Source organism: Myxine glutinosa, chromosome 10 (genome assembly GCF_964187855.1).
Source record: "Myxine glutinosa chromosome 10, kmMyxGlut1.1, whole genome shotgun sequence".
In the NCBI taxonomy this organism is placed as follows: Eukaryota; Metazoa; Chordata; class Myxini; order Myxiniformes; family Myxinidae; genus Myxine; species Myxine glutinosa.
This window is the reverse complement of record NC_136270.1, coordinates 30,898,201-30,923,142: the sequence shown is the minus strand read 5'-3', so window position 1 is coordinate 30,923,142 and position 24,942 is coordinate 30,898,201. Positions and strand designations below refer to the sequence as shown.

Below are 24,942 nucleotides of genomic sequence, written 5' to 3'. Positions count from 1 at the left end.
AAAAACAGAACAGTTGGCTTGCATCAAGTTGACTGCACACGGTAAGTATTCTATAAATACCATCTAGTTGATGACAGTTTGCTGAGTACCACGTGTTTTAATTTGTTAATGCCTCCGCCCCCGAAGGTGGCCAGAGGCATTATGTTTTCGGGTTGTCCGTCCGTACTACTATACGGGCTAAACCTCGTTTTTCTCAGCAACCACATGGCCAATTGAGACAAAATTTTCAGGGTAGGAGTGACACCCATGCAGAATGTTTTTATGGTAATTGTCACGTCATAGGTCACATGGTATGGCAGCCATCTTGGATTAAATGCGAATAATTGAAAAAATATTTCTTAGAAACCATTCAATGTATAAATTTGAAACCGCACAATGTCAAGTACTCCCAATGAGGAACAAAAGCATGATAATGACATCGGTGAAGTGGTATAGCAGAAATAAATGTTTTAATCGAATTCCTTATCCTAAAAATCTGAAATTGCTTGCACATGCTCTATGACCCATTTGTATTGAAATATTAAATTTATGACATAGGTCACATGGTATGGCAGCCATATTGGATTGAAGGATGATATTAAATAATTATATCTCTGAAAGCGCTTACCCGATCGATGCGAAATTTTACAAATGTCATCTACCACCATTGTTGCATATAGTTTGAAAATGATGATGTAGGTCACGTGGTTTGGCAGCCATCTTGGATAGAAAAACGAACCTAATCCGATCAACACCAAACTTCACAAACGTGATCCCCTACCCATACATATGCAGAGTGTGCATTTTTGACATCATATGGCACGTGGTATGGCAGCCATATTAGCTTCATAGTCGGTATTTTTTTTAAATCCCTTCTCCGAAAACGCTTCACTGATCGGTGTCCTGTCCTGTGGTAAAAATGTGATACTTTAAAACAGCTGAAGGATTTAAACCAAATTTTTGGCCATGATGATTTTTGTTGTTGCAGGTTCCTTGGAATATTCTGGAAGTGTGCAAGGATAGATATGTATTGTTGCGGATCTCCGACGTCAGCTCTCCCCTTATGAAGGGGGGATTAATCCCCTTGTCTTTTTATCTGGCCGACGTGAGTCCTGGAAGTTATAACGTCCTTCTAGGTGCGGCGTTAGATAGGGTTTGTTAGGCCTAGGGATTCGCTACTACCTAAGTACTAACGCCGACCGGGCACGAGGGAATAACTCCCGCTCGAACCACGGATATGGATGGAATAGGCCGAGCGGATAGCAATCCGCGACCCGAGCTGTTAACAATGACTAACCCGATTCTAAGTGGTTGCGATCGTGCCACGTTTACCCAATGGAGAAAAGACTGATGCGATTGGACAAGAGGAAACCAGAAATAACAGGGCAATTTATTAACAAATGTACAAGAAGAAGAGGAAACGAAAGAAATGTACATGAAAGAAAGAGGAAGGAGAAGTACACAGGGCAGTCTTAATTACAGGCTTAACTTATTCCCTGGACAAACGGGCCCGTCTCACATACAAACACTCACACGGGGATTGCAGATGGTAGGTTGATGGTCACCAGCGCGTCCAGGCTCCAGTCCAGGCGATGGAAAACCCGGCAGGCAGCTCTTCATGTAGCGTAATGCGAACGGACAATTATATCACGGGGGAAGGCTGGTATATTGCGTACGTACTTTGCGCACGACTTGCGCCAAACGCCGCCTCCCCAATGTCCTGTACGCAAGCGCCAATTGTGCAAGTCCTGTCCTCTCCGCACCGTCCTAAGGTCGACCTTCGCACCGTCCTCTCATCAGCGCGCTTCCTCGCAGTCCTCCTGCAACGCGTAGATTGTCCAAGTCCTCTTAGCGCAAGCTTCCGCTGTAAGTCCTTCTACCAAGCGCGCTTCCTTATAGTCCTATTTAACGAGCGCTGCTGCCTAAGTCCTGTGGTAATCAGCGCCAGCGAGTAAGTCCTGTAAAAGGGCTTTGTGCGCTGGCTTTTATAAGTGAATCTGTGCCGCTCCGCGAGCCCCAACCACACCCTGTCAGGCGATGTCTGTCACTCCAGCCCTGGTTGGCTGGTTATTGCTTACCGGCCCCGCCTTGACGGCTGGGTGACGTGGCCACACCTTCTCCCTGGTGCTCCGCCCCCTTTTTCCGGGCTTTACCTCGTGGCTTATGGTGGCGTTGGGCGAGTTCACGCTCAAGGGCAGCGAAGGCTGCTGCTGCTGGCCAAGGAGCGTACCAAACCGGGAGGGGCCATGGGGCACAGACTGGGGAGCGCGCTTAATGGCGTCGCTTGGAGGGAGGCTGCAAAATGGACGGGGGGACCTACTCTTATTTGATTGACGCAACGCAGATTCAACTATTGGAAAATGGCCTTCTCTAACACATACTAAGAAATAACTGATGTCCTATGGTGACCTACGTGTTGCTTGTGGCCTATCTATGGGGTGCTACCTTTAACCTTTAATGATGTGATATTTACAACAAGTGTGGGTTCTCAAAACCGCAACAGTATGTTTTGTATGCAGGTGCATGGTGCAGAGTGATGCATGGTGCAGAGTCCAACATTTATTTTTGAAACTATAGAGAGATCGAGTTTAAAGGAAATGATGTGAGGTTTCCTCACCCATCCCGTGACATTCGCGGATTCACCATTTACATCATGTAAATATTACCCACCTCACTTCTGGTGCGTTCAGCTGTACTGAGGTTTTTTTTGCCAAAGTCCTTCACGAACTGGCTGCCCATGCATGACGTTCGACTGAAGATGTCACCATAATGTGGAATTTATTGGTTCATGGGTTAACATCCGCCGTTTCCGCATTGTCTGTGCGAACATGGCCACCGACCTGTGCATAGCACAGGTACCTCGCAGGTTGGCGAATAAAACGGACGTGCACCTGCATTAATTCGTCGCTTTCGTTCTTCCAGTAACCATAAGCCACATATATGTACCAACTGATACGAAATTAAACTATTGTATTGTAAACTTGGAGATGTCGTTCACTAAGCCGTCCATGTTGGCCATGGTGATGTTGTTCGCGTGAGCTACCGGTACATGTTTTGCCGAAAGTTCATTTAATCGATTTGTTGTTGTACGAGTTCATTCTGTTTCAAACGCCGTGAATATTTGCTTACAAAGGAATAAAACGACATAGCGATACTTTCCACCTTTTAAATACCCACCTAACCAAGCCAGCGCCAGCGTCCAGAAAGCTTTTCAAGGTAGGCCTCGCTCCCTCACCTTGCTGGCCTCGCTTCCTCACCTTGCTGGCCTCGCTCCCTCACCTGGCTGGTCTCTCATTGACCTGGATCAATTGACCTCTGGAATCTCTTATTGACCTGGCTCGACCTTGCTGGCCTCGCTCCCTCACCTGGCTGGTCTCTCTCATTGACCTTGGTCTCATTGACCTGGATCAATTGACCTCTGGCACTCTGGAATCTCATTGACCTGGCTTGACCTTGCTCGCTCACCTTGCTGGCCTCGTTCGCTCACCTTGCTGGCCTCGCTCGCTCACCTTGCTAGCCTTTGCTCCCTCACCTGGCTGGCCTCTCTCCCTCACCTTGCTGGCCTCGCTCCCTCACCTGCTGGCCTCGCTCCCTCACCTGCTGGCCTCGCTCCCTCACCTGCTGGCCTCGCTCCCTCACCTGCTGCAAGGAACTCCGTTTGTGCCAAAGGTTCCTCACCCAGAAGTTTGTATTTTTACATTTGTGGCAGTTTGTCCTGATTAACATCACGTGTTCACCTCATTGAGTGAATAATACCGGAAACGATGTCTTCATCAATTGGCTTTTTTAAAAGTTTAAATTGATGTGCGATGCCATTGCAGGTGTTTATTGTTGGCGGGAAAGATGGACGATCCAGAAATACATCAGAAAGCTAAAAAAGGCAAGTACGTTATTAATCAAATAAATCATGAATTCGAAACTCCGTGAAGAGTAGGCGAGCTATCGCCGGCACCATGGCCAAATTACAAATTCCAGTCCTAACCTTAGTCGAACGTGAGGCCTCGCCAGCCGGTTCGTGAAAGACGGGTCCAGCTTCCTCCAGGCAACTCCACAAGGAATAATCGTGGCCCGTTAGAGAAGAATCTCGAATTCGAAATAAACGTTTTAACGATTAACCAATCAGAGGGTCGATGTGCTTGTGCTCCAAAGGAGCTGGTTTTGTCCATCTTGTACCGTTAACTCATTAACTTAGCACTGGGTGGTGTTCCTTTGACCCATGCAACACAACCCTGCATGCTGTCACATACACCTGACCTCCACCCATTACTCGTCCCACAAAAGAACATACACACGAAGTTGGATGAGCTTCATAGGAATTGGGTGAAGTTTGACGGCGCAAGTCCTCCTTGTAACTGTTGTTGTATCCACAGTGACTGACAGAGTCACCGAGATGGTCCTGGTGCTCGCACAAGAACCCAGTGTTGGTCTTTTCCGACTGCAGGAGCACATTCTGAAATCCCTGCCCGACTTGGTTGATCTCAAGGTGGGATCGGTGAAGGGCAAAATTAACTGTGCTTTGACCTGTGTTCATGAGGCCATATAAATGTGAATTATTGATGATAAAATATGGACTTTGGGATCCTAAGGTACAAAAATTAATAAACTACACAAAAAGGTCTAAATGTGATTGCTCATTGCATACAGGTGAGCTTCCAGGAGATCTACAAGAAGTGCAACGGTGTTGTTTATGACGTGGAGTATACCACCAGGTGTGCAACGGTTTCCATTTCTTCCTGTTGATCCCAATAATTAATTTTCTGCCAAAAAACTTTTTCCACCATAGTTTGTAAAATGCAGAGATTACTTTGTATTTGTGTTCTGCTGCTTATGGTAAAAGGGCATAATCTAAAATTATATACTGTGGGGGAAGAGGAGGAAATGGCAAAGGGAGTGGGCATGTTGAAAACCTGTGTGCAATGTTTCCCAATGGGGAGATGGATGTTTAGTTCATGGTCATGGGGTCATGGAATGACGTCATCATGCTGTTTATGTAGTCCGTTGCAGGGTATAGAGAGAAGCAGCACAGTATTCGGCAACGTGGAATCGCTGCTCCGACAAGCCATCGACGCCAGCAACCAGCGCCGCGCTGATCCATTGCTCCCTCAATCCTCCGAACCCGCCGTGGAGTCACAAAGGTGCAGCCAAGCAGACATTTAAATAGGCTCAAGTATTCTGGACACCTGCATCTGAAAGCACTTTAAACACACGAACTTCTGTCTCACCTCCACGAGGCTGCGCTGCCATTAAGATGCACACCACAAAGGGAGTTAGTGTGGAACACTTTGTACATTTCACCTCGGTGTAAAATACATCAATAAAGTACCACCTTTACCAAAATTGCAGTTTATTTCAAGTCACCCCAAAAAAAGAAGAAGAAGAAAAAAAATCATCATTAACTGAAAGATTGGATCATTGATTTACACAAAGGTAAATAGCTCTTGCAATACGGAGCACTCGCTGTTAACACGTGAAATGTACGAGCACGAGGGCGGTCGGTCTCGGCACAGATTTGTTTTTAAACATCCTGCGGGTCGAGCTCCGTTATATGGCACGATATAGGATATGGATTCCATTACCGTCGAATATGTACAAAATACACTGTCGTCTGACATGTAGGGCACGTCACCCATTTTTGGTCTCGCTTTGTCTGACGTACGTATGGAAACGGTTGTAACTGTGGCTCCAATCGAGTGAAGAGTACGCCAGGCCGCTAAGAATGTACAAAGGAAGCTTCTGCTCAGGTTCGCTCTGGACAATACACGATGCTCGTATCATTTGAATTGCACTTTGAAAACTGAAAAGCAGATAAAACTCAGACAACTAGGGGGCTCGTATATGTTCTTTTTACCCCAAATCACATTTCACCGTACCTATTCGACCGGAGGTAAAGCCCCGACGGGATGTACAACCGATAATCACATTCTGCGGCCTTGTTTACTTAAACGTTATAAGTCGGAGGCAAGAGACTTCCACAAAATGCATAATCACAGTTACAAAGACGTACATGGATATAGATTGGTTTAAAAAAAAAAAAGTGTTTAATGCAGTAAAGAAACTGATGCTTTGGAAATGGCAGTCAGAGAGGGTTCTGGTAAATATTTGGCTTTTTATGTATTTCACCACTTTGAATTGAAAAATTGATCGACAAATGATTCCAAACAAAACTGTGAATCGACAAAAATCACTCAAACTCCAAATTAAATGGTTGATAATTTGATACCGATCCCAGACACCAATGGCCTGCATCGTCCGCTAATCAAATCACTTTGGCAATGAGGACTGAAGCGGACGTGCACTGCGAGTGGAAGACGGTAAATGTACAGGCCCGAGCACCAAAACTGCGCAACTGACCTCAAAGCGCCGAGACTAAAATGCAGGTACTCCGTGCAAATACAAAGGAAATCCTGTTGAGCTAGAAAAATTGCCAGCGCAGAGTTGTGATTCTCCAGCAACAAAATAAGAAAAAAGAAATTGAAGGAATAGAAGTTGATGCTGCAACCGCATCCAGCACCAAGAGGCACACCAGCAAATTGGCACGGCCGTTGCAGCCCTTTAACAGTGGCTGCGTCTATGCATTAAGTGAAGGCCGATATTGTATTGCGAAGGATGCCAAAGCACGTCAGCCTGTCGGCTGCTCCTCATCCGGCTGCCCCTCATCCGGCTGCCCCTCATCCGGCTGCCCCTCATCCGGCTGCTCCTCATCCGGCTGAGAGTCACCATTAGCACTCTCGCTGGGTGCCAGCATATCGTTACCATCACTCGCCCCGGCAGGTTCTGCGTCGCTGTTGCTGCTGCAACCTGCCTGCGTGTCCACTTCGCCACTCGCATCAACCGACTCTGGCTCGGGACAGAGAGCCTGCAGTTCCTCAGAGTCGATCATAGTTGGGTCGATGGCGGCGTACTGTGTTCCATGAAACTGCCGGAGGTGGATCTGAGGATGTGAGAGAAAAATGGCGAAGATGTACGTTGAAGGGAATGGCCTTGCTGCAGTCACAGCTTTGTTACGGCTGACCAGTCACCGCCACATGAATCCAACACAAACACCAAAGTTTCCAAAAACATTTTCAGTACTCGGCTGTTGGTAATCTAATTGGACGCAAAATCCAATTAAACACCTAATTCAAAGCAACCGCATGACTAAAACATCAGAACACACCACCTGAACGGCAACGACTGGGAATAAAGGTATTGTCAACACCTCGCAAATAACTAACGGCAAATACCAGAACTTCACCCCCTTCCACCAAGACAAAACCTCGAGGATGACCGGGATATGCCATTTGTTTATTCAGCGTCAAGGCTTGTGGAGGAGGGAGAACGCAGTAGGGATCAGGATGCACAGGACAACCAGAAAAGCAGAAACAGTATGGGGTAGGGGGGGGCACCAACAGCAGGGTTGAGGGAGAAAAATGGAGGGAGACTTGGAGAAATGAAGGACATGCAGAAGAAATAAACTCAAGCCCAGAAGTGGATGGAAAAACTGCAAACCCAGAAAGAGGTGGGATTGCGTAGGGTTAATGGGGGTAGAAAAGATCATTGTTGTGGTTGAAGGATGTCTTGAGATGGTGGTGAACATCTGTTTTGAAGCCCTGGAGGGAAGAATGAGATTGAAGAGAGTATGGAAGTGGCTCCAGTTTGCGTGGAGGATGCGCAGTTGGTGAATGGCTTTGAAGGCCAACGTGTGTGGTTTGCCCAAGAAAGATCATGGCTGATGGTGAGGCCCAAATGTTTTTTTGAATGACAACTTCAAGAGGAGTGTTTCAAAAGTAGATATGAGAGTTTGTCAGATGGTCCTTTCGGAGAGAAAGAGAGCGAGTGCGAGATTTGTCAGGATTGAAAGTTGTGTTGAAAGTGTTTGACCAACTTGTGATTTTGTAAACGTCTACAGAGTGGGAAGAGACTGCTGCCCTTCAGGGAGTCAGAGAGATCTCTGATGACCATTAGGAGCAGGACTGGGCCCAGAACATTGACAGGGAGGGGAGATGAGAGGACCCTGTTGAGGGGCACACGTTGGCAACGAAAGTCGGGAAGCCATGTATGGAGTTGGCCTTGGATGCCAAAGGCAGAGAGTTTAGAGAGCAAGGCGGATGCCAGACTGTATTGAATGCTCGAGACGTGTCTCGAAGAGAAGGCCCTGTTTTGTATCGAGCCTGTGGCTGCTGGTTGCATCATTTTCTGGAAGTGCCGCTGATGCAATGCCCGTTACCAGTACGCTGTCACTCATTTTGCTAACTTCGGAAGGGGAAAAGTACGTATTTGCACAAATACAATCATTATTATTATCAGTATAACTGCCATGACGGACTCCATTGCTGAGGATTGCAAGTAATCTGGTAGGGCTGTAGTTCAGTGGATCGGTTTTTGCACCTTTTCTGTGTAATGCAGTGATCTTGGCTGACTTCCAATCAAATGAGATGGAATTAATCAGTACATGAGAGAGCATGTTTCTGAGGAAGAATTCCCAGGCCAAGTCAATATCAGTGACAGCAGATATTGGAGACCAGTCCTGAAGTGAGATGGTGGATTGTAGTCCCTGCCAGTCAACCTAAATGAACTGCCAGACTCGCTGGCGCTGAGGCAGGCGACTCTCAGAAAAGCACATGATCAGACATACCAATTGGAGCAGAGGAAGAACAGGAGACATTAGCAGGAAAGTTGGTCATTACCAAGCGCAGAAGCCAGGATTTGGCATCGACATAAATCTGGGTCAGAAAATTGACAGATGGAGTCAGGCCCACAAAGTCACAGAAGGCCTTTGCTGTAATGCCATGGCTTTTAGAGGTACGAGCACCCAGCCAATTGGTATGGTGACAGTTGGAATCACCAAATACGAGGAAGAGAGAGTTGGCATGGATGGTTAAAAGGTGCTCCATGTTGGTTGAGAGCAAGATGTAAATGGAGTCGTCACTGTCAGGAGAATGGCCCAACATAGACAAACAGAGGGTGGGGGCAGAGGGATAGTCATAGGCCAAAGTTTATGCCTGGGGGTTTGGAAATGTAACAGCATTACATTGACAATAGGAAATGGAACACTGTAAAGTGAAACTCTGCCGCTGGATGAGTGTTCAGTCCAGTCAAACTGGAGGCGATAGCCAGAGAGAGAGAGAGAGAGAGAGAGACAGCCAGGAGTCCCTTGGAAGAGTCAGGGACGTCCTGTGGGAGGAAGGATTCTGTCAAGCATTCAATTCTGTCTTTCCCTCGTGGTCCCCCTGTGCTGTCTTTCCCTCACGGTCCCCCCCTGTGCTGTCTTTCCCTCGCGGCCCCCCTGTGCTGTCTTTCCCTCGCGGTCCCCCTGTGCTGTCTTTCCCTCGCGGTCCCCCTGTGCTGTCTTTCCCTCGCGGTCCCCCTGTGCTGTCTTTCCCTCGCGGTCCCCCTGTGCTGTCTTTCCCTCGCGGTCCCCCTGTGCTGTCTTTCCCTCGCGGTCCCCCTGTGCTGTCTTTCCCTCGCGGTCCCCCTGTGCTGTCTTTCCCTCGCGGTCCCCCTGTGCCGTCTTTCCCTCGCGGTCCCCCTGTGCCGTCTTTCCCTCGCGGTCCCCCTGTGCCGTCTTTCCCTCGCGGTCCCCCTGTGCCGTCTTTCCCTCGCGGTCCCCCTGTGCCGTCTTTCCCTCGCGGTCCCCCTGTGCTGTCTTTCCCTCGCGGTCCCCCTGTGCTGTCTTTCCCTCGCGGTCCCCCTGTGCTGTCTTTCCCTCGCGGTCCCCCTGTGCTGTCTTTCCCTCGCGGTCCCGCTGTGCTGTCTTTCCCTCGCGGTCCCCCTGTGCTGTCTTTCCCTCGCGGTCCCCCTGTGCTGTCTTTCCCTCGCGGTCCCCCTGTGCTGTCTTTCCCTCGCGGTCCCCCTGTGCTGTCTTTCCCTCGCGGTCCCCCTGTGCTGTCTTTCCCTCGCGGTCCCCCTGTGCTGTCTTTCCCTCGCGGTCCCCCTGTGCTGTCTTTCCCTCGCGGTCCCCCTGTGCTGTCCTTCCCTCGCGGTCCCCCTGTGCTGTCTTTCCCTCACGGTCCCCCTGTGCTGTCTTTCCCTCGTGGTCCCCCTGTGCTGTCTTTCCCTCGCGGTCCCCGAGTGCTGTCTTTCCCTCGTGGTCCCCCTGTGCTGTCTTTCCCTCATGGTCCCCCTGTACTGTCTTTCCCTCGTGGTCCCCCTGTGCTGTCTTTCCCTCATGGTCCCCCTGTACTGTCTTTCCCTTGTGGTCCCCCTGTGCTGTCTTTCCCTCATGGTCCCCCTGTACTGTCTTTCCCTTGTGGTCCCCCTGTGCTGTCTTTCCCTCACGGTCCCCCTGTGCTGTCTTTCCCTCGTGGTCCCCCTGTGCTGTCTTTCCCTCGTGGTCCCCCTGTGCTGTCTTTCCCTCACGGTCCCCCTGTGCTGTCTTTCCCTCGTGGTCCCCCTGTGCTGTCTTTCCCTCGTGGTCCCCCTGTGCTGTCTTTCCCTCGTGGTCCCCCTGTGCTGTCTTTCCCTCGTGGTCCCCCTGTGCTGTCTTTCCCTCGTGGTCCCCCTGTGCTGTCTTTCCCTCGTGGTCCCCCTGTGCTGTCTTTCCCTCGCGGTTGTCAGCTCTTTCACGAGCCTCGATTCAGTAATTAAAAAAAAGGAAAAAAGAAAAAAAAGAAGCAGATGATGTCTGGTGTATCAGGAGCTGCCTGGATTGAGAGATCTGTCAGGTTGGAGCAGAGGTTGTGGGTGAGGAGGGAGGCAGGAGAGGGTGGGTCGAGGTGAATAGGGGAGGATATGGGTGGCAGGGTGAGGATGGGAGGGGCCAGGATGGAGGGGCGAAGTGGAGGATATGGGTGGCAGGGTGAGGATGGGGGGGCGAAGTGGAGGATATGGGTGGCAGGGTGAGGATGGGGGGGGGGCAGGATGGGGGGGCGAAGTGGAGGATGTGACGGGGGACGATGGGAGTGGTGGGGAGCGTGAGGATGGGAGTGGTGGGGCGAGATGGAGGTTAGGAAGCAGGTGGGGCAAGGGGGAGGTTGGGTAGAGGAGGAAGATGGGATGTGGTGGAGGAGGAAGATGGGATGTGGTGGAGGAGGAAGATGGGATGTGGTGGAGGAGGATAAACTTTTTGTTGGTGGAGTGAGGATGAAACTTTTGGAAGGTGGGGTGTGGGAAACTTTAAAGGGGATGCAGCAAGAAAGGACATGAAGTGCAAGGATGCTGAAGAGGGGGGACACACAGAAGGGGTGGTGTTGGAAGGACGTAGGCATGTAGGAGATGTGGGGGAGTGTCTGCATATACAGAGACAGTCATCATGGGTGAGGTGTTAATGGTCTTTGGTGAAGCATGGAGGACAATGGTGCTGTAGCTACAGGAGGAAGCTTGATGGACCAAAGGTTTAGGAGCGAGACTGGTTTGGAAAATATTAGTTGTAAAGAAGAAGATTTAAAAATAGTGATGAAAAATAATACTGGCGTGCTCGGACAGAGAAATTAGGAAAGTGAAGCATTTTAAAATACATTTAAATGTTCTTAAAGGAAGCTACATACAAAAGAAGAAGTTCTAAGATTCAATCAACATTCAGTTTGAAGATATTGAGAAAATGAAATGATAAAAATAAAGTGTAGGAAAACCAGGGACATAGAGTTTGGGGTTTGGAGAGAAGATGATAACGTTTTTTTGTTTGTTTTTTTGAAGCAAGGAGGGGGAAGGAATACGAGAAAGCTGGAGGCTGAAAGGACAATACTCTGGAGAAAACAAGTGAAACGAGGCACGGAATGTCATAGCACAGACAGATTTTGCACACCGGACAGGCGAGGACGAACCCCAAGCTACATGGACACAAATTCAACAATCCAGCACAACGAGGTACAGATCAACTCAGAAAATTGGACGAAAACACAAACAGCAACACAGGGACTAAAATACAACGGAAAAACAGGACGAACTTGGTCCGGAAAACTTAGCTGGGATGAACTGGAAGGAGGAACTGCCGGTCCAACATCCATGTGCAGCAACCCCTGAACCGGAAGTGCGTTTGCAATTCATGAACTACTTAACTCCACTGCAAATAACACTACTTCTCTAAATCGTATCACAACATATTCCTTGGCACACTCCCTCCCAGATGTGCGCAAAACGGTTTCGAACTACTCACCTGGAAGTACAGGTTGACATCCGCGCTGCGACACAGGTACGGAAAGTTTCCTCCCGTTTTTAGGTGCGCGCGCTTCGCTGTGGGATAAAGCTTGTACATGTCTTCCTTTGCGGCCTGTGTCAGAGCACTTTGGTCAAACACCTAGCACAAGGCAGGATGGAACGACCACGATATCAACGTGAGGGGGCGAGGAGACAACAGGAGATACAGCAAGGGAAAGGAAAACAAGAGGACAGCACGGGAGGGGAGTATGCAAGAAAGACAACGAAACGAGCACGCACATCCATAATGGTGATGGGTATTTCGTGTACACGCTGAGGTTCCACGTATGCATTCTGACAGTTCAGTGTGAGCCGAGCTGCCAACTCTGCCTGGCTTAGGGATTCGATCTGCAAGATAGGATGTAGGCCAAGGCCGAACATGATTGCTGGGATAGGGAAAGAGTTGACAATTGAAAAAGAGGAAAAAAATAGATCCCACAGGTGGCATCAGGTGGTACGGGTGGTACGCACAGGTCCCACAGGTGGCATCATGGGTACGCAAGGAAAGTTTCCAGTGTGGATCAGAGTTTTTACAAAATGCTGTCGTCAACCTGTCGAGGAGGTTTGTCCGAGGAGGTTTGTCCGAGGAAGCTCACAAAGCTGAAACCTTACATTTGCATAAACGTCAAAATTGCATTGTGAAATATTCTTAACCATCAACTAGATAGCTAGTCAATACCGGAAATGCACGTGCACACTTACTCGATCCACCATGAAGTCGATAGCATCTGCCATTGCTGGATCAACTGGTCCAGCTGTGAAATTGGCCATGACGAGCTTTTTCAGCATGAATGCCGGCATGAGCCAAAAGCTGCCACAAGAGGGGCGAGAGGGCAATTATGGAGGAGAAACAAAAATCATTCAAAGTAAAACATGGAGCGGGATGACGGTGAAAATGAATTACTCTCAGGGTAAGGAAAGTCTATTTACATATTACATACACATCGGGAAAGGAGAGAATACTACTACTATGGCCCCAAATCTTCCCATCTTGTGAGGTCGACTGGGAAAGGTTTTTGTCCCAAGTCTTTCACGAGCTGGCTGGGCAGGCCTGACATTCGACTTAACATGGCAGGAATTTAGATTTTGGCCAGCTTGTCTGTGATACCTCATCCACTCTTACACCGTGGTAATTTGACATCTACCAGCTAATGCTAGCAGACAGGACACCCGGCTTAACAGGATCCATCGGAAGGACAGTGGACTTTGATGTTGTGCTCTGCCTGTCAAGGACCAATGTGACGATTTGTAGTCGGGTCGAGAATCAAACCCAGACGATACAGCTGAAAGGTAAGCGGGCAACTTCTTTAATCGGACTGGGGAAGAAAAGTAGGGAATGTAATGAATATATTATGTGAATGGGAAGGAGAGGGAGAAAATGGAAAGAATAGTTTACGGAGAAGGATGCGGGATGGGAGAGTGGTTCTTCCTTTTAAAAATGTATATAAAATTGTACACAACAGCATAAGGAATCAATTGGAGACAGGAAGCTGCAACTAAAACATTCACCTGCTGGCCGTCCAGTTTTGTTGGAAGATGGATGTATCACTGAAGGCGTTGCACAAGATGAGGGAGTGGACACGTGGAGAGCGGTGCGTAAATTCCGTAAATTTCTGTGCCAGAAACCCTCCAAGTGATGCCCCAAATATGTGCACCTGAACATCACAGCATGTGGGGCAGGGTTAGAACCTGGAATGCCGTTTGCATACTGGGCTGATATACACTCATATTGTGCTCGGAGTGAGAAGTGTGGGGTGCGAGAGGGGTTCGGTGGAGGTGGACGACGACGCAATCGGAAGCACCTTGTCCAGTTGTAGGTGATCGAGAAGTTTGCGGAATCCATCACAAAATTCATTCACATTCCAGTAGACAGGGTACTGGAGCTAGGGGCGCAACATGGTTGATAGGAGGTACATCAACAATATAAATGCAGCTTCAGTGTACTTAATCAAGAGGAAGTGATCAGATGAGAAGATGAGGAGATGAGGAGGAAGAGAAAAAAAAATGAATGGAGAGACAAGAATTGCATACAGGAAAACATGAGTTTGAGCCTAAATGGATCTGCACCCAAAAGAAGGTTCAATATTGCCGTTGTGAAACGGGTGGTGCTGACAACGTGGTGCGAGCGGTCTGCGCAGTACGTACAGAAATGACTCTGTAGCCCTTTCCACTCAGCGCCTGAATCTGCTGGAAGTACACGTCAGCCGTGCCACTGACCGGGGGGAAGAGGATGAGCGGACAACGAACGTGCCTCGGCCCAGCGTCATACAGCGACCAGACCTTGCGATCGTCTTCATCAACAATGATCTGTCAGGCCCACAGACAATTTCACCATCCTTGGACTCGCATATTGGACGGCCAAAAAGCAAGCGTACTGCAACACTTTCACAATGATGTACATGGTCATGAGATTTAAATACAGTCCTTACTGGAAACGCTTGGCACAGCCACTGTGACGCATGATCAGCTGACCAAGCGATGATGTGTACCGTCACATGATACGACTTTACTCTTTGACCACAAAGAAGGAAAGAGTGCATGCGATTTAGTTTTATGATTCAATGCGATTTGCTTCACAAGGAGAAGTTACAACAAACACTTTGCAACTAAGTGAGAGAGAGAGAGTGAGAGTGAGAGAGAGAGAGAGAGTGAGAGAGTGAGAGAGTGAGAGAGTGAGAGAGTGAGAGAGTGAGAGAGTGAGAGAGAGGAGAGAGAGAGAGAGAGAGAGAGAGAGAGAGAGAGAGAGAGAGAGAGAGAGAGAGAGAGAGAGAGTGAGAGTGAGAGAGAGAGAGAGAGAGTGAGAGAGTGAGAGAGAGAGAGAGTGAGAGAGTGAGAGAGAGAGAGAGTGAGAGAGAGAGAGAGTGAGAGAGAGTGAGAGAGAGAGAGTGAGAGAGAGAGAGAGAGAGACAAAACACAAGGGTTATAAAGGTCAAAAGAGCATTAACTTGAGGGAATCCACCCCACACAAGACAGATTGGAGACCCTGGGTATACAAGTTGGAGATGCAAATGAGAATAATGAAGATTTAAACTCGAACGTTAGAGCCGCGCAGTCGCAAACCCCCCGCTTCCCATCAAAAGGAAGGTTGAACGATGGCAAAAGGTTTCACCAGGAATGAGGCAATATCGAATTTTGAGTTAATTTTCCACCTCATTACCTCTGCCAACAATGGAGGATGGAGGTTATGGTTTCACCACTGTCTGTTTGTCCGTTTGTCTGTCTGTCCGTTTGTGAACAAAATATCTAAAAAAGTTGCGGACGGATTCGGACGAAATTTGGCAGAGATGTATTGTATGTCACAAGAACGAAATGATTAGATTTTGGTGAAGATCCGGATTCGACTACTAGAATTTTTAAAGTGATTCTTCACCATTGGGAGACAGGGCCAAAACCGACATATAGCAGGATATCCCAAAACGTTATGGACGGATTTGGACAAAACTTGGTGGAGAGGTTGCGTGTGTGACAATGAAGAAATAGTTCAATTTTGGTGAAGATCTGAATATAAATTCGGATACGAGAATTATTTAATTACCAATGTGATCCTAAATCCATATCCGCTGGGGCGTGAACGTGGTATTTGACTTTTTGACCATACCCCAGAGTTGGGGCAAAAAATGATACCGCTCTCGTACCTGCATGCCACGCGGTGATCATAACTACCAGGTAAGGTGAATTTCTGCCCAACCAACGAGGTATGGCTGACGTGGAGCATTTATCATTCATCTTTTGCTCTGATGAGGGGCTGATCACATGATCTGATCACATGCACACGCGTCCTTTCCATTGGCGGGAAACATTTATTTATTTTGATTGACCATACTCTACTATCGGAGCTGCCGAAGCAGTTTGTTGACGAGGGTTATGGGTGGTTTGCCATTGCCTTCACAACGTCTTTGTCCGTGCTCTATACCTTTAAATGCTGAGCATCAAGCAAAGAAGCAGCACTGACCATTGTTTTTAAGTATTTGGTATGACTCGGTCTCCCAGACCCAGAGGGGACACTCTAACCAGGACATCACCCAGTCTGGTTGGAGGTAAATATACTTATGTAATTGATAAAATCCATTATCTTTTATCAACACAAATGATCCACAGAATAAAATACAAATACAGTACCGAGTTCAAAAATAAAATAAACAAGCGTTACGCCTAGGTCCCCCGTCGTTGGTGATGCGAGTTGACAAAGTGGAAGATGCAAGGCGGCCCAATTTTGACGTGGCGACGGATCTTGGATTTTGACGTGGCGACCCAATTTTCAATAGCACTCTTCCTTATGCGTAGATACACCCACACACCCGATTAGAAGTTGGTACTTCGCTTATTTTTCAAGATATTTCGCTCACAACGTTCAGACATACATGGCGGCGGCCATCTTGGATTTTGACGTGGCGACCCAATTTTCAATAGCGTTCTTCCTTATGCGTAGATACACCCACACACCCGATTAGAAGTTGGTACTTCGCTTATTTTTCAAGATATTTCGCTCACAAGGTTCAGACATTCATGGCGGCGGACATACATGGTGGCGGCCATCTTGGATTTTTACGTGGGTTGCACCCACACACCAAATTAGAATTAGGTCCTTTGCTTACGCACGCACGCACGTTCGCACGCACGCCCGCACACACGGACGGAGGGGAAAACCATCGTCCCCCTTTCGCTCCGCGGTGCGACGGGGGACAATAAATCGGTATTATGCAATATTTATTTACGAGCAATGGCAGGAAGTCTCTCAAATCAACCATGCCTCTCACATACACGATGCTCATCATCGGTAGATCGTTTTTTGATATTTCAACACAGTGAAAATGCCACATAATGAAGATTTAAACTGAAACGTTAGAGCATAACTCTGATTGGATGAGCATGGAGTGCTGGATGCCCAGCTGTGCATTAACTGGAATTTGAAAGTCTTCATTTTTATTTGAAATGAATATCAAATTGCGTGCAAAAGGGGGTTAGGGTTTGAAATCCGAGTTCCAAAGAGAACTACAAGTGTGCACTGAACGCAGTCATACGCAAGCTGAACGCCGAGAAGATTGGTGCAGTCATAAAAATAAAATAATAACAAGTCAGGAGACGACGACGGTTCACGAGAGAGCGGTATTCAATGACAAAGGACGGACTATAACCGAAACAGGCCCGGACAGGCCAGGCCCGGAAATGTCAAAACGAAGGTTACTGACCTTGAAATGACATAGAAAATAATGTATAATCAGTTATGAGGTTGGTTAGCTACACAATACCGAAAATTCAGTGAAAAATGAAATGAAAAAAATATATAAATATATATCTCTATATATATATATGAAAAACGAAAAATCGAGCTCCGTGGGGCTAGACACATGACATTGGCCTAGCCAAATATCGAAACCCCCGTCAGATTCCACCAACTCCCTCGGAGAAGATGTAGCTTGAACTTGATTACCCCCTAAAAAGACATCTTTTTCGGGCGTGGCTCCGCCCCCAATGGGCGCCATACGCCCACTCTAGGCAGGACACAACTAGATCATTATATCAACCTCCCACCCAAGTTTCATCAAGATCGGATGATATCATCGGGTAGTTATGCTGCGGACACACACACACACACACACACACACACACACACACACACACACACACACACACACACACACACACACACACACACACACACACACACACACACACACACACACACACACACACACACACACACCGAATATCGTGGTCACTTGATAACTCGTCAACCAACAATAACAATAATCATTACAAGAACAATAGGCTTCCAATGGAAATATCCACTGGAACCCTAATTAAATAATAATAATAATAACCTATATTATAAAAGGAGACGTGTCTGTCTGTCTGTCTGTCGTGTTGTAACTTGAGAACGGATTAACGGATTTCAATAAATTCAACGACGGTGGATTCGGGTAACTCCCAGGAGTGTTTGTCATCCAATATATATATACATATATACATATATATATATATTTTTTTTTTTTAATGGGTACATGGATACGCGTTTCAAAACTGCAAATGCCAACACATGACGTTGGTTATCCCTGCAAGGAGAGCAGGATCTCCCAGGAATACTTCTTTTTCTTCCCCCATAGATTATCCATCGCAGCAAAGATTGGTATTTCCATCAGCGAAGCGACGGATCTTATATTCTAGTGATAATAAACATAAGGGAAATACCCCTGCTGCTCACCTGGTAGAATAAACCGTATACTGCACTAACTAAAGGTATTTTAAACCAATTGCAATGCTTGCTGGAAGACAAGGCAGCATGTAGAATCATACTAACATAATCATAAGACTTTAAACAAACAAACACAAAAATACTTATTTTGGGGGGCAACCCCTCCCCCCCCCCTTACCCCGTGTACCTCCTCAGACCCAAATTTTTCCAATGCCTTGAAAAACATTTGCCCATTGCTTATTCGGGGTCCTTCTGATGACTCCAATGTCGTATTTGGTTTTCCATTGCATTGGTACGTCACGGATGATGAAGGTTGTGGTGAGGTTTCATGAAAATTGTGTTTGTAGGTTCTGAGAAAAAAGCAAATACCTATTTTGGGGGCAAGTCCCCCCTCCCCCCATAGACCACCTTAGACCCCGATTTTATAAATGCCAGGAACAAACTTTAGTCACAACACAACAAATATCATTCATGCCAAATTTGGTCGCAATCCCATCAGCGGTTTCGGAGAAGAAGTTTAAAGTGTTTACGGATGGACGGACTGACTGACTGCCTGACTGCCTGACTGCCTGACTACACGCTATCGCATAAGCTCCCCTGAACTTCGTTCCAGGTGAGCTAATAATAAGGATGTTAAACATCTTGATCGACATGATGCATCATCAAATGAAGTTGAAACCCCCAAAACAATTGCCAATTAAATTTTATTTCAATACAAAAACTGCAAGGAGTGGGAAGGGGGTCTAGTGGAGGGAGAGGGGATCAAAACAATTTGGGCTAAAATGGCCAAAAAAAGTTGTTGTTTTTTTTGTTAGCAGAATATATATATATTTTAACACATTGTATGATATTGCTTCATTCCTGGTGGAACATTTTACCATCTTTCAACGTTGGGTGGGACGCGTGGGGACGTGCGATGGTGCGCCATTGACTACACTCTAGTTACCTCCGCCACCAAAGGTGGATGGAGGTTATGTTTTCACCCCTGTCTGTCCGTTTGTGAACAAGATGTCTCAAAAAGTTGTGGACGGATTCGGACAAATTTGGCAGAGATGTGGCGTATGTGACACGGACGAAATGATTAGATTTTGGTGAAGATCCGGATTCGGATCCGGCTACTAGAATTTTTAAAGCGATTCTTCACCATTGGGAGATGGGGCCAAAAACGATACATAGCAGGATATCTCAAAAAGGTGTGGACGGATTTGGACGAAACTTGGTTGAACCGGTTGTGTGTGTGACACGGACAAATAGATTCGATTTTGGTGAAGATCTGAATTTGGATTTGGATATGAGAATTATTTAATTTTTTAAGTGATTCTTCACCATTGAGGGATAGGGATAGTGATTCTTCACCTTCACCATTCTGGTGTGGCCTGCCCGAGGGGCAACCAATTTTTTCAACATTCTATGAGCCCTGTGCACACCACCCTATTTAACACGTTACATTACTTCTTCGTGCCCTTTATGACGTCATTAAAAACAGTAAGTTTCCTGCTTGGAATGATTTTCAATCTTGTTTGACTGCCAGAAGACAGACAGACAAGCAGTTGTTTCAGCACACGCAGGACGAGATGTCGTACAATTAGCCAAATTACTGATAAACTGCAGGTTCATGTTCGGATTCGTGTTCGAAATATAATATTCAATTGAAATCAAGTTGTTCAACGATCATAGAATGACGTCTGTAGACCGACAGACAGTGAACCAATTGCTTTACCCCGCTTTGTAATTAGCAAGTCAGGATGGCCAAATACAAAAAAAAAAATTGAGAGAATGAATGAAAGAATGAACACACGAACACACACACACACACACACACACACACACACACACACACACACACACACACACACACACACACACACACACACACACACACACACACACACACACACACACACACACACACACACCTCACCCGTTTGAGTGAAACAGTACTTCGGAATGAGTTGTACTCCTGGGAATGTTTAATGTCCGTCATGCCCTGCACACAAACAGTCACAAAGCCAAGCACACAGTGACCAACACTAACAAAACCAGAATAAAGTGAATTGTCAATAATGGTACCATCATCTATCTATAATTCCAGTAATCTCTGTACGTTTGTACGTTTGTACGTTTGTCTGTCTGTGACCGCTGTTTCTCGACAACCACGGGTCCGATATACTTTTAACTTGCCAGGTATATTGCTGGGGACCCGAGGATGTGCCTTTTCAAGGTTTCATATTAATCGGACAATTACTTACCGAGCTATGTACAAAAAACGATTCAACCAATCAGAGAGCAGCGAACGATCGCGTGTGCCGAACGTGGCGGACACACTCTGCCTCGGATGGCACATTTGAGAGCGTATTCATTTATTTCACGTTTGCAAACTATGTTGGCGTTAAACTATGTTTTAAAACTAATAAAAACGAATTTGCGATTCATTCGCTTTCCTGCGCGTTTGTGCACGCGATGGCGATTTCTTTACCAAACTCCGGAAGCCGTTCGCTTTGGACCAAACCATTGCATGTAAATAGAGGGGGGGGATTGTCACCACTCGCAAGCCGTTCGCTTTGGACCAAACCATTTCATGTAAATAGAGGGGGGGGATATAATTTTAGATATATATATAGTACGGGCATGCCCTAGTTAGTACAACTAGGGCATTGCCCGTACTATATCTATATCTAAAATTATATCCCCCCCCCTCTATTTACATGAAATGGTTTGGTCCAAAGCGAACGGCTTCCGGAGTTTGGTAAAGAAATCGCCATCGCGTGCACAAACGCGCAGGAAAGCGAATGAATCGCAAATTCGTTTTTATTAGTTTTAAAACATAGGTTAACGCCAACATAGTTTGCAAACGTGAAATAAATGAATACGCTCTCAAATGTGCCATCCGAGGCAGAGTGTGTCCGCCACGTTCGGCACACGCGATAGTTCGCTGCTCTCTGATTGGTTGAATCGTTTTTTGGACATAGCTCGGTAAGTAATTGTCCGATTAATATGAAACCTTGAAAAGGCACATCCTCGGGTCCCCAGCAATATACCTGGCAAGTTAAAAGTATATCGGACCCGTGGTTGTCGAGAAACAGCGGTCACAGACAAACAAACGTACAAACGTACAGAGATTACTGGAATTATAGATAGATACAGTTACAATACAAATTGAGGAGGGGAGTGTCGTTGAAGCTGAAGGGAAAGGTGTGTGCTGCATGTGTGAGAAGTGTTATGATTTATGGGAGCGAGACATGGGTAATGAACGTAGAGCAGCAACGAAGGCTGGAAAGGGTGGAAATGCGAATGGTTCGGTGGATGTGTGGAGTATCGTTGAGAGAGAGGAAGACAAATGATGAATTGTGAAAGATGATGGGAATAGAGCCTGTGATTGATGCTGTGAAGAGGAACAGGTTGAGATGGTTTGGTCATGTGTTGAGGAAGGATGAAAGTGACTGGTTGAGAAGAGTGATGGAAATGAATGTAGAAGGAAGTAGAGGACGGGGAAGACCGAGAAAGACTTGGCTAAAGATGGTGGAAGAAGAAATGCGGGCAAGGGGGTTAACAAGGGGAGATGCAGAAAATAGGGCAAAATGGAGAAGATTGTCATGGGGACCGGGGAAAATGGCCTTTAAATGCCTGTTGTATTACTATTAGTACAATACAGCATTTATCTATCTTACACTTCCTGCATGCAGCCTATAAATGGGCATTTGATCTATCAAGTATGTACGCACAAACCAATAGGAGAGGGGAGAATGGGGTGTGGGGTTCTAAATTGAGAAATTTCAAATCCAAAAGAAAAGGAAGAGAAAGGGAGAGGATAAGATACAATGAACGGGTAGGGTGAGGGTCGGGCATACCAAAGAGAAGGGAGGTCAAAGAAAGGCGTGTTTGAAAATTATGAGAGGTATGGGGTTGGAAGAGTGGGGGGAGAAAGAGCTAAACAAATGTGCCAGTGTACATGTGTGTGGTGTGCATATATATGTGTATGGCGTGTGTGTATACGAGTCAGTACGTGTGGTGCGAGTCAGTACGTGTGGTGCGAGTCAGTACGTGTGGTGCGAGTCAGTGCGTGTGGTGCGAGTCAGTGCGTGTGGTGCGAGTCAGCGCGCATGGTGCGAGTCAGCGCGCGTGGTGCGAGTCAGCGCGCGTGGTGCGAGTCAGTGCGAGTCAGTGCATGTGGGGCGAGTCAGTGCGCGTGGTGCGAGTCAGTGCGTGGTGCGAGTCAGTGCGCATGGTGCGAGTCAGTGCGCATGGTGCGAGTCAGTGCGCATGGTGCGAGTCAGTGCGTGGTGCGAGTCAGTGCGTAGTGTGAGTCAGTGCGCGTGGTGCGAGTCAGTGCGCGTGGTGCGAGTCAGTGCGCGTGGTGCGAGTCAGTGCGCGTGGTGCGAGTCAGTGCGCGTGGTGCGAGTCAGTGCGCGTGGTGCGAGTCAGTGCGCGTGGTGCGAGTCAGTGCGCGTGGTGCGAGTCAGTGCGTGTGGTGCGAGTCAGTGTGCGTGGTGCGAGTCAGTGCGCGTGGTGCGAGTCAGTGCGCGTGGTGCGAGTCAGTGCGCGTGGTGCGAGTCAGTGCGCGTGGTGCGAGTCAGTGCGCGTGGTGCGAGTCAGTGCGCGTGGTGCGAGTCAGTGCGCGTGGTGCGAGTCAGTGCGCGTGGTGCGAGTCAGTGCGCGTGGTGCGAGTCAGTGCGCGTGGTGCGAGTCAGTGCGCGTGGTGCGAGTCAGTGCGCGTGGGGCGAGTCAGTGCGCGTGGTGCGAGTCAGTGCGCGTGGTGCGAGTCAGTGCGCGTGGTGCGAGTCAGTGCGCGTGGGGCGAGTCAGTGCGCGTGGTGCGAGTCAGTGCGCGTCAGTGCGTGGTGCGAGTCAGTGCGTGGTGCGAGTCAGTGCGCGTGGTGCGAGTCAGTGCGCGTGGTGCGAGTCAGTGCGCGTGGTGCGAGTCAGTGCGCGTGGTGCGAGTCAGTGCGTGTGGTGTGAGTCAGTGCGTGTGGTGTGTATGCACGTATGTGTGGTGTGTGCGCACGTACGTGTGGTGTGTGTGCGCGTAAGTGTGGGGTGTGCGCGCGTAAGTGTGGGGTGTGCGCGTGTGTCTGTGGTGTGTGCGCGCATCTGTGGTGTGTGGTGTGTGTGTACGTGTGGTGTGCGTGTGGTGTGTGTGCGCGTGTCTGTGGTGTGTGCGCGCATCTGTGGTGTGTGTGTGTACGTGTGGTGTGCGTGTACGTGTGGTGTGTGTGTGTGTGTGTGTGTGTATGTGTACGTGTGGTGTGTGTGTGTACGTGTGGTGTGTGTACGTACGTATGGTGTGTGCACGCACGTGTGGTGTGTGCGCGCGTACATGGTGTGTGCACGCGTACGTGTGGTGTGTGTACGTGTGGTGTGTGCACGCGTACGTGTGGTGTGTGGTGTGTGTGCGCGTGTCTGTGCGCATGTCTGTGGTGTGTGTACGTGTGGTGGTGTGTGTGTGTGTGTACGTGTGGTGTGTGTGTACGTGTGGTGTGTGTGTGTACGTGTGGTGTGGTTGTACGTGTGGTGTGGTTGTACGTGTGTGTGTGTGTGTTGTGTGTTGTACGTATGTATGTTGTACGTGTGTGTGTGTTTACGTGTGGTGTGGTTGTACGTATGTATGTTGTACGTGTGTATGTTGTACGTGTGTGTGCGTGTGTGTTACTGTACACAGATGGTTTCCAACCATAAAAAACGAGACGTTAGTTACCAGGAAATTTAAATTCCCCCTCTCTTTCCCCAACACTCCACAAACAATCAAACTGAACTCGTATCTCACATTAAAGATCAGGCCACGTTGGTTATAAACCTCGTTCGTGACGATCACAATCAAAACGTTTAATCAATCAATTCAGGGAACGTATGCATTGACCAACACAAACGTGATCAATCATGTGGGCCACACCACCACCACCACCACTTTTCGTTAAAACAACAACAATCGGACTTTTAACCACCGAACATAAACTATACATATAAATATACATACAATACATGTATAGTATATATATCATTATATGTGATCAGGTTTATGTGAGGGGCAATTTGCCATGTACTTACCACAGGATGAAATAGCTCTACGCCCACATCCAACGTAAGCACACAACACCAAGCAATTTACAAATCCAAACATGAAAAAACGCCAAGCGTTATCATTCATACGTCATCGCGCTATTCACGTGGTGACGTCATGACAAACCACCAATCCTTACATATTTATAGATCGATGTCATTCGGTCAGAGGAATTTTTTTTCCTCACTTGATATAAAAACGTTTACGAATATTGCAAGATAATTAAGATAATTAAGAAGGGCATTTGGTCCATCCCGCTTTCGCCATATCCACATTCTATCAACCACCATACTGTTACTAAAATAACCCCTTTTTGTTTATAAACTTCAGATCCACATACCTTTAGCGTTACAGATAAGTGAAACAAATGGACATTTATCTACGACGACGGAAGGAGGTAAAATAAAACTTAACATTTTATTTCATTGTTACAACGTGGAATGGGCGTTACCTGACTAACTCCCCCTTCTTATGAGAATGTTGTCAGATGAGCGATTATGTAAGTAAGAAACTTCATTTTAACTTTTTTAGAACTTTATCATTGAATACGAGATCCACTGTACAAAAAAAATTAAACCCCAGACTATACACCGCTCAAAATA

General features: G+C 47.4%; 2 protein-coding genes across 3 annotated transcripts; one reads left to right on the top strand and one right to left on the bottom strand.

Moving 5' to 3' along the window:
* The first annotated feature begins 3,409 nt into the window (after positions 1-3,409).
* Positions 3,410-5,316, top strand: LOC137434411 (BLOC-1-related complex subunit 8). Its single transcript, XM_078785516.1, has 5 exons — positions 3,410-3,648; positions 3,801-3,863; positions 4,350-4,462; positions 4,624-4,688; positions 4,974-5,316. Coding segments are annotated over exons 2-5 (342 nt in total). The 5' UTR covers positions 3,410-3,648; positions 3,801-3,862; the 3' UTR covers positions 5,137-5,316.
* Positions 5,307-24,782, bottom strand: SPG21 (SPG21 abhydrolase domain containing, maspardin). Of its 2 annotated transcripts, none has more exons than XM_068127378.2 (9): positions 24,681-24,782; positions 20,208-20,273; positions 14,239-14,400; positions 13,896-13,976; positions 13,603-13,748; positions 12,796-12,904; positions 12,334-12,441; positions 12,053-12,193; positions 5,307-6,910 (listed from the first exon to the last, which is right to left on the bottom strand). In XM_068127378.2, exons 2-9 carry the CDS (start codon positions 20,268-20,270, stop codon positions 6,599-6,601), a joined length of 1,122 nt encoding a protein of 373 aa, XP_067983479.2. In that variant the 5' UTR covers positions 20,271-20,273; positions 24,681-24,782; the 3' UTR covers positions 5,307-6,598. The 2 variants fall into 2 exon arrangements, with proteins under 2 accessions (XP_067983479.2, XP_067983478.2); XM_068127377.2 differs by lacking the exon at positions 24,681-24,782 and adding an exon at positions 24,328-24,439.
* Positions 24,783-24,942: the final 160 nt, after the last annotated feature.

Excerpts from the sequence above, each read along its gene's own strand:
- LOC137434411 (XM_078785516.1), top strand. Across the intron at positions 4,463-4,623 it reads CCGACTTGGTTGATCTCAAG|GTGAGCTTCCAGGAGATCTA; the intron begins GTGGGATCGGTG and ends CATTGCATACAG. Across the intron at positions 4,689-4,973 it reads GACGTGGAGTATACCACCAG|TCCGTTGCAGGGTATAGAGA; the intron begins GTGTGCAACGGT and ends CTGTTTATGTAG.
- SPG21 (XM_068127378.2), bottom strand. The coding sequence starts at position 20,270 with ATGACGGACATTAAACATTCCCAGGAGTACAACTCATTCCGAAGTACT. Across the intron at positions 13,977-14,238 it reads AGGGCTACAGAGTCATTTCT|CTCCAGTACCCTGTCTACTG; the intron begins GTACGTACTGCG and ends TTGCGCCCCTAG. Across the intron at positions 12,194-12,333 it reads TACCCATCACCATTATGGAT|GTGTTTGACCAAAGTGCTCT; the intron begins GTGCGTGCTCGT and ends GCCTTGTGCTAG.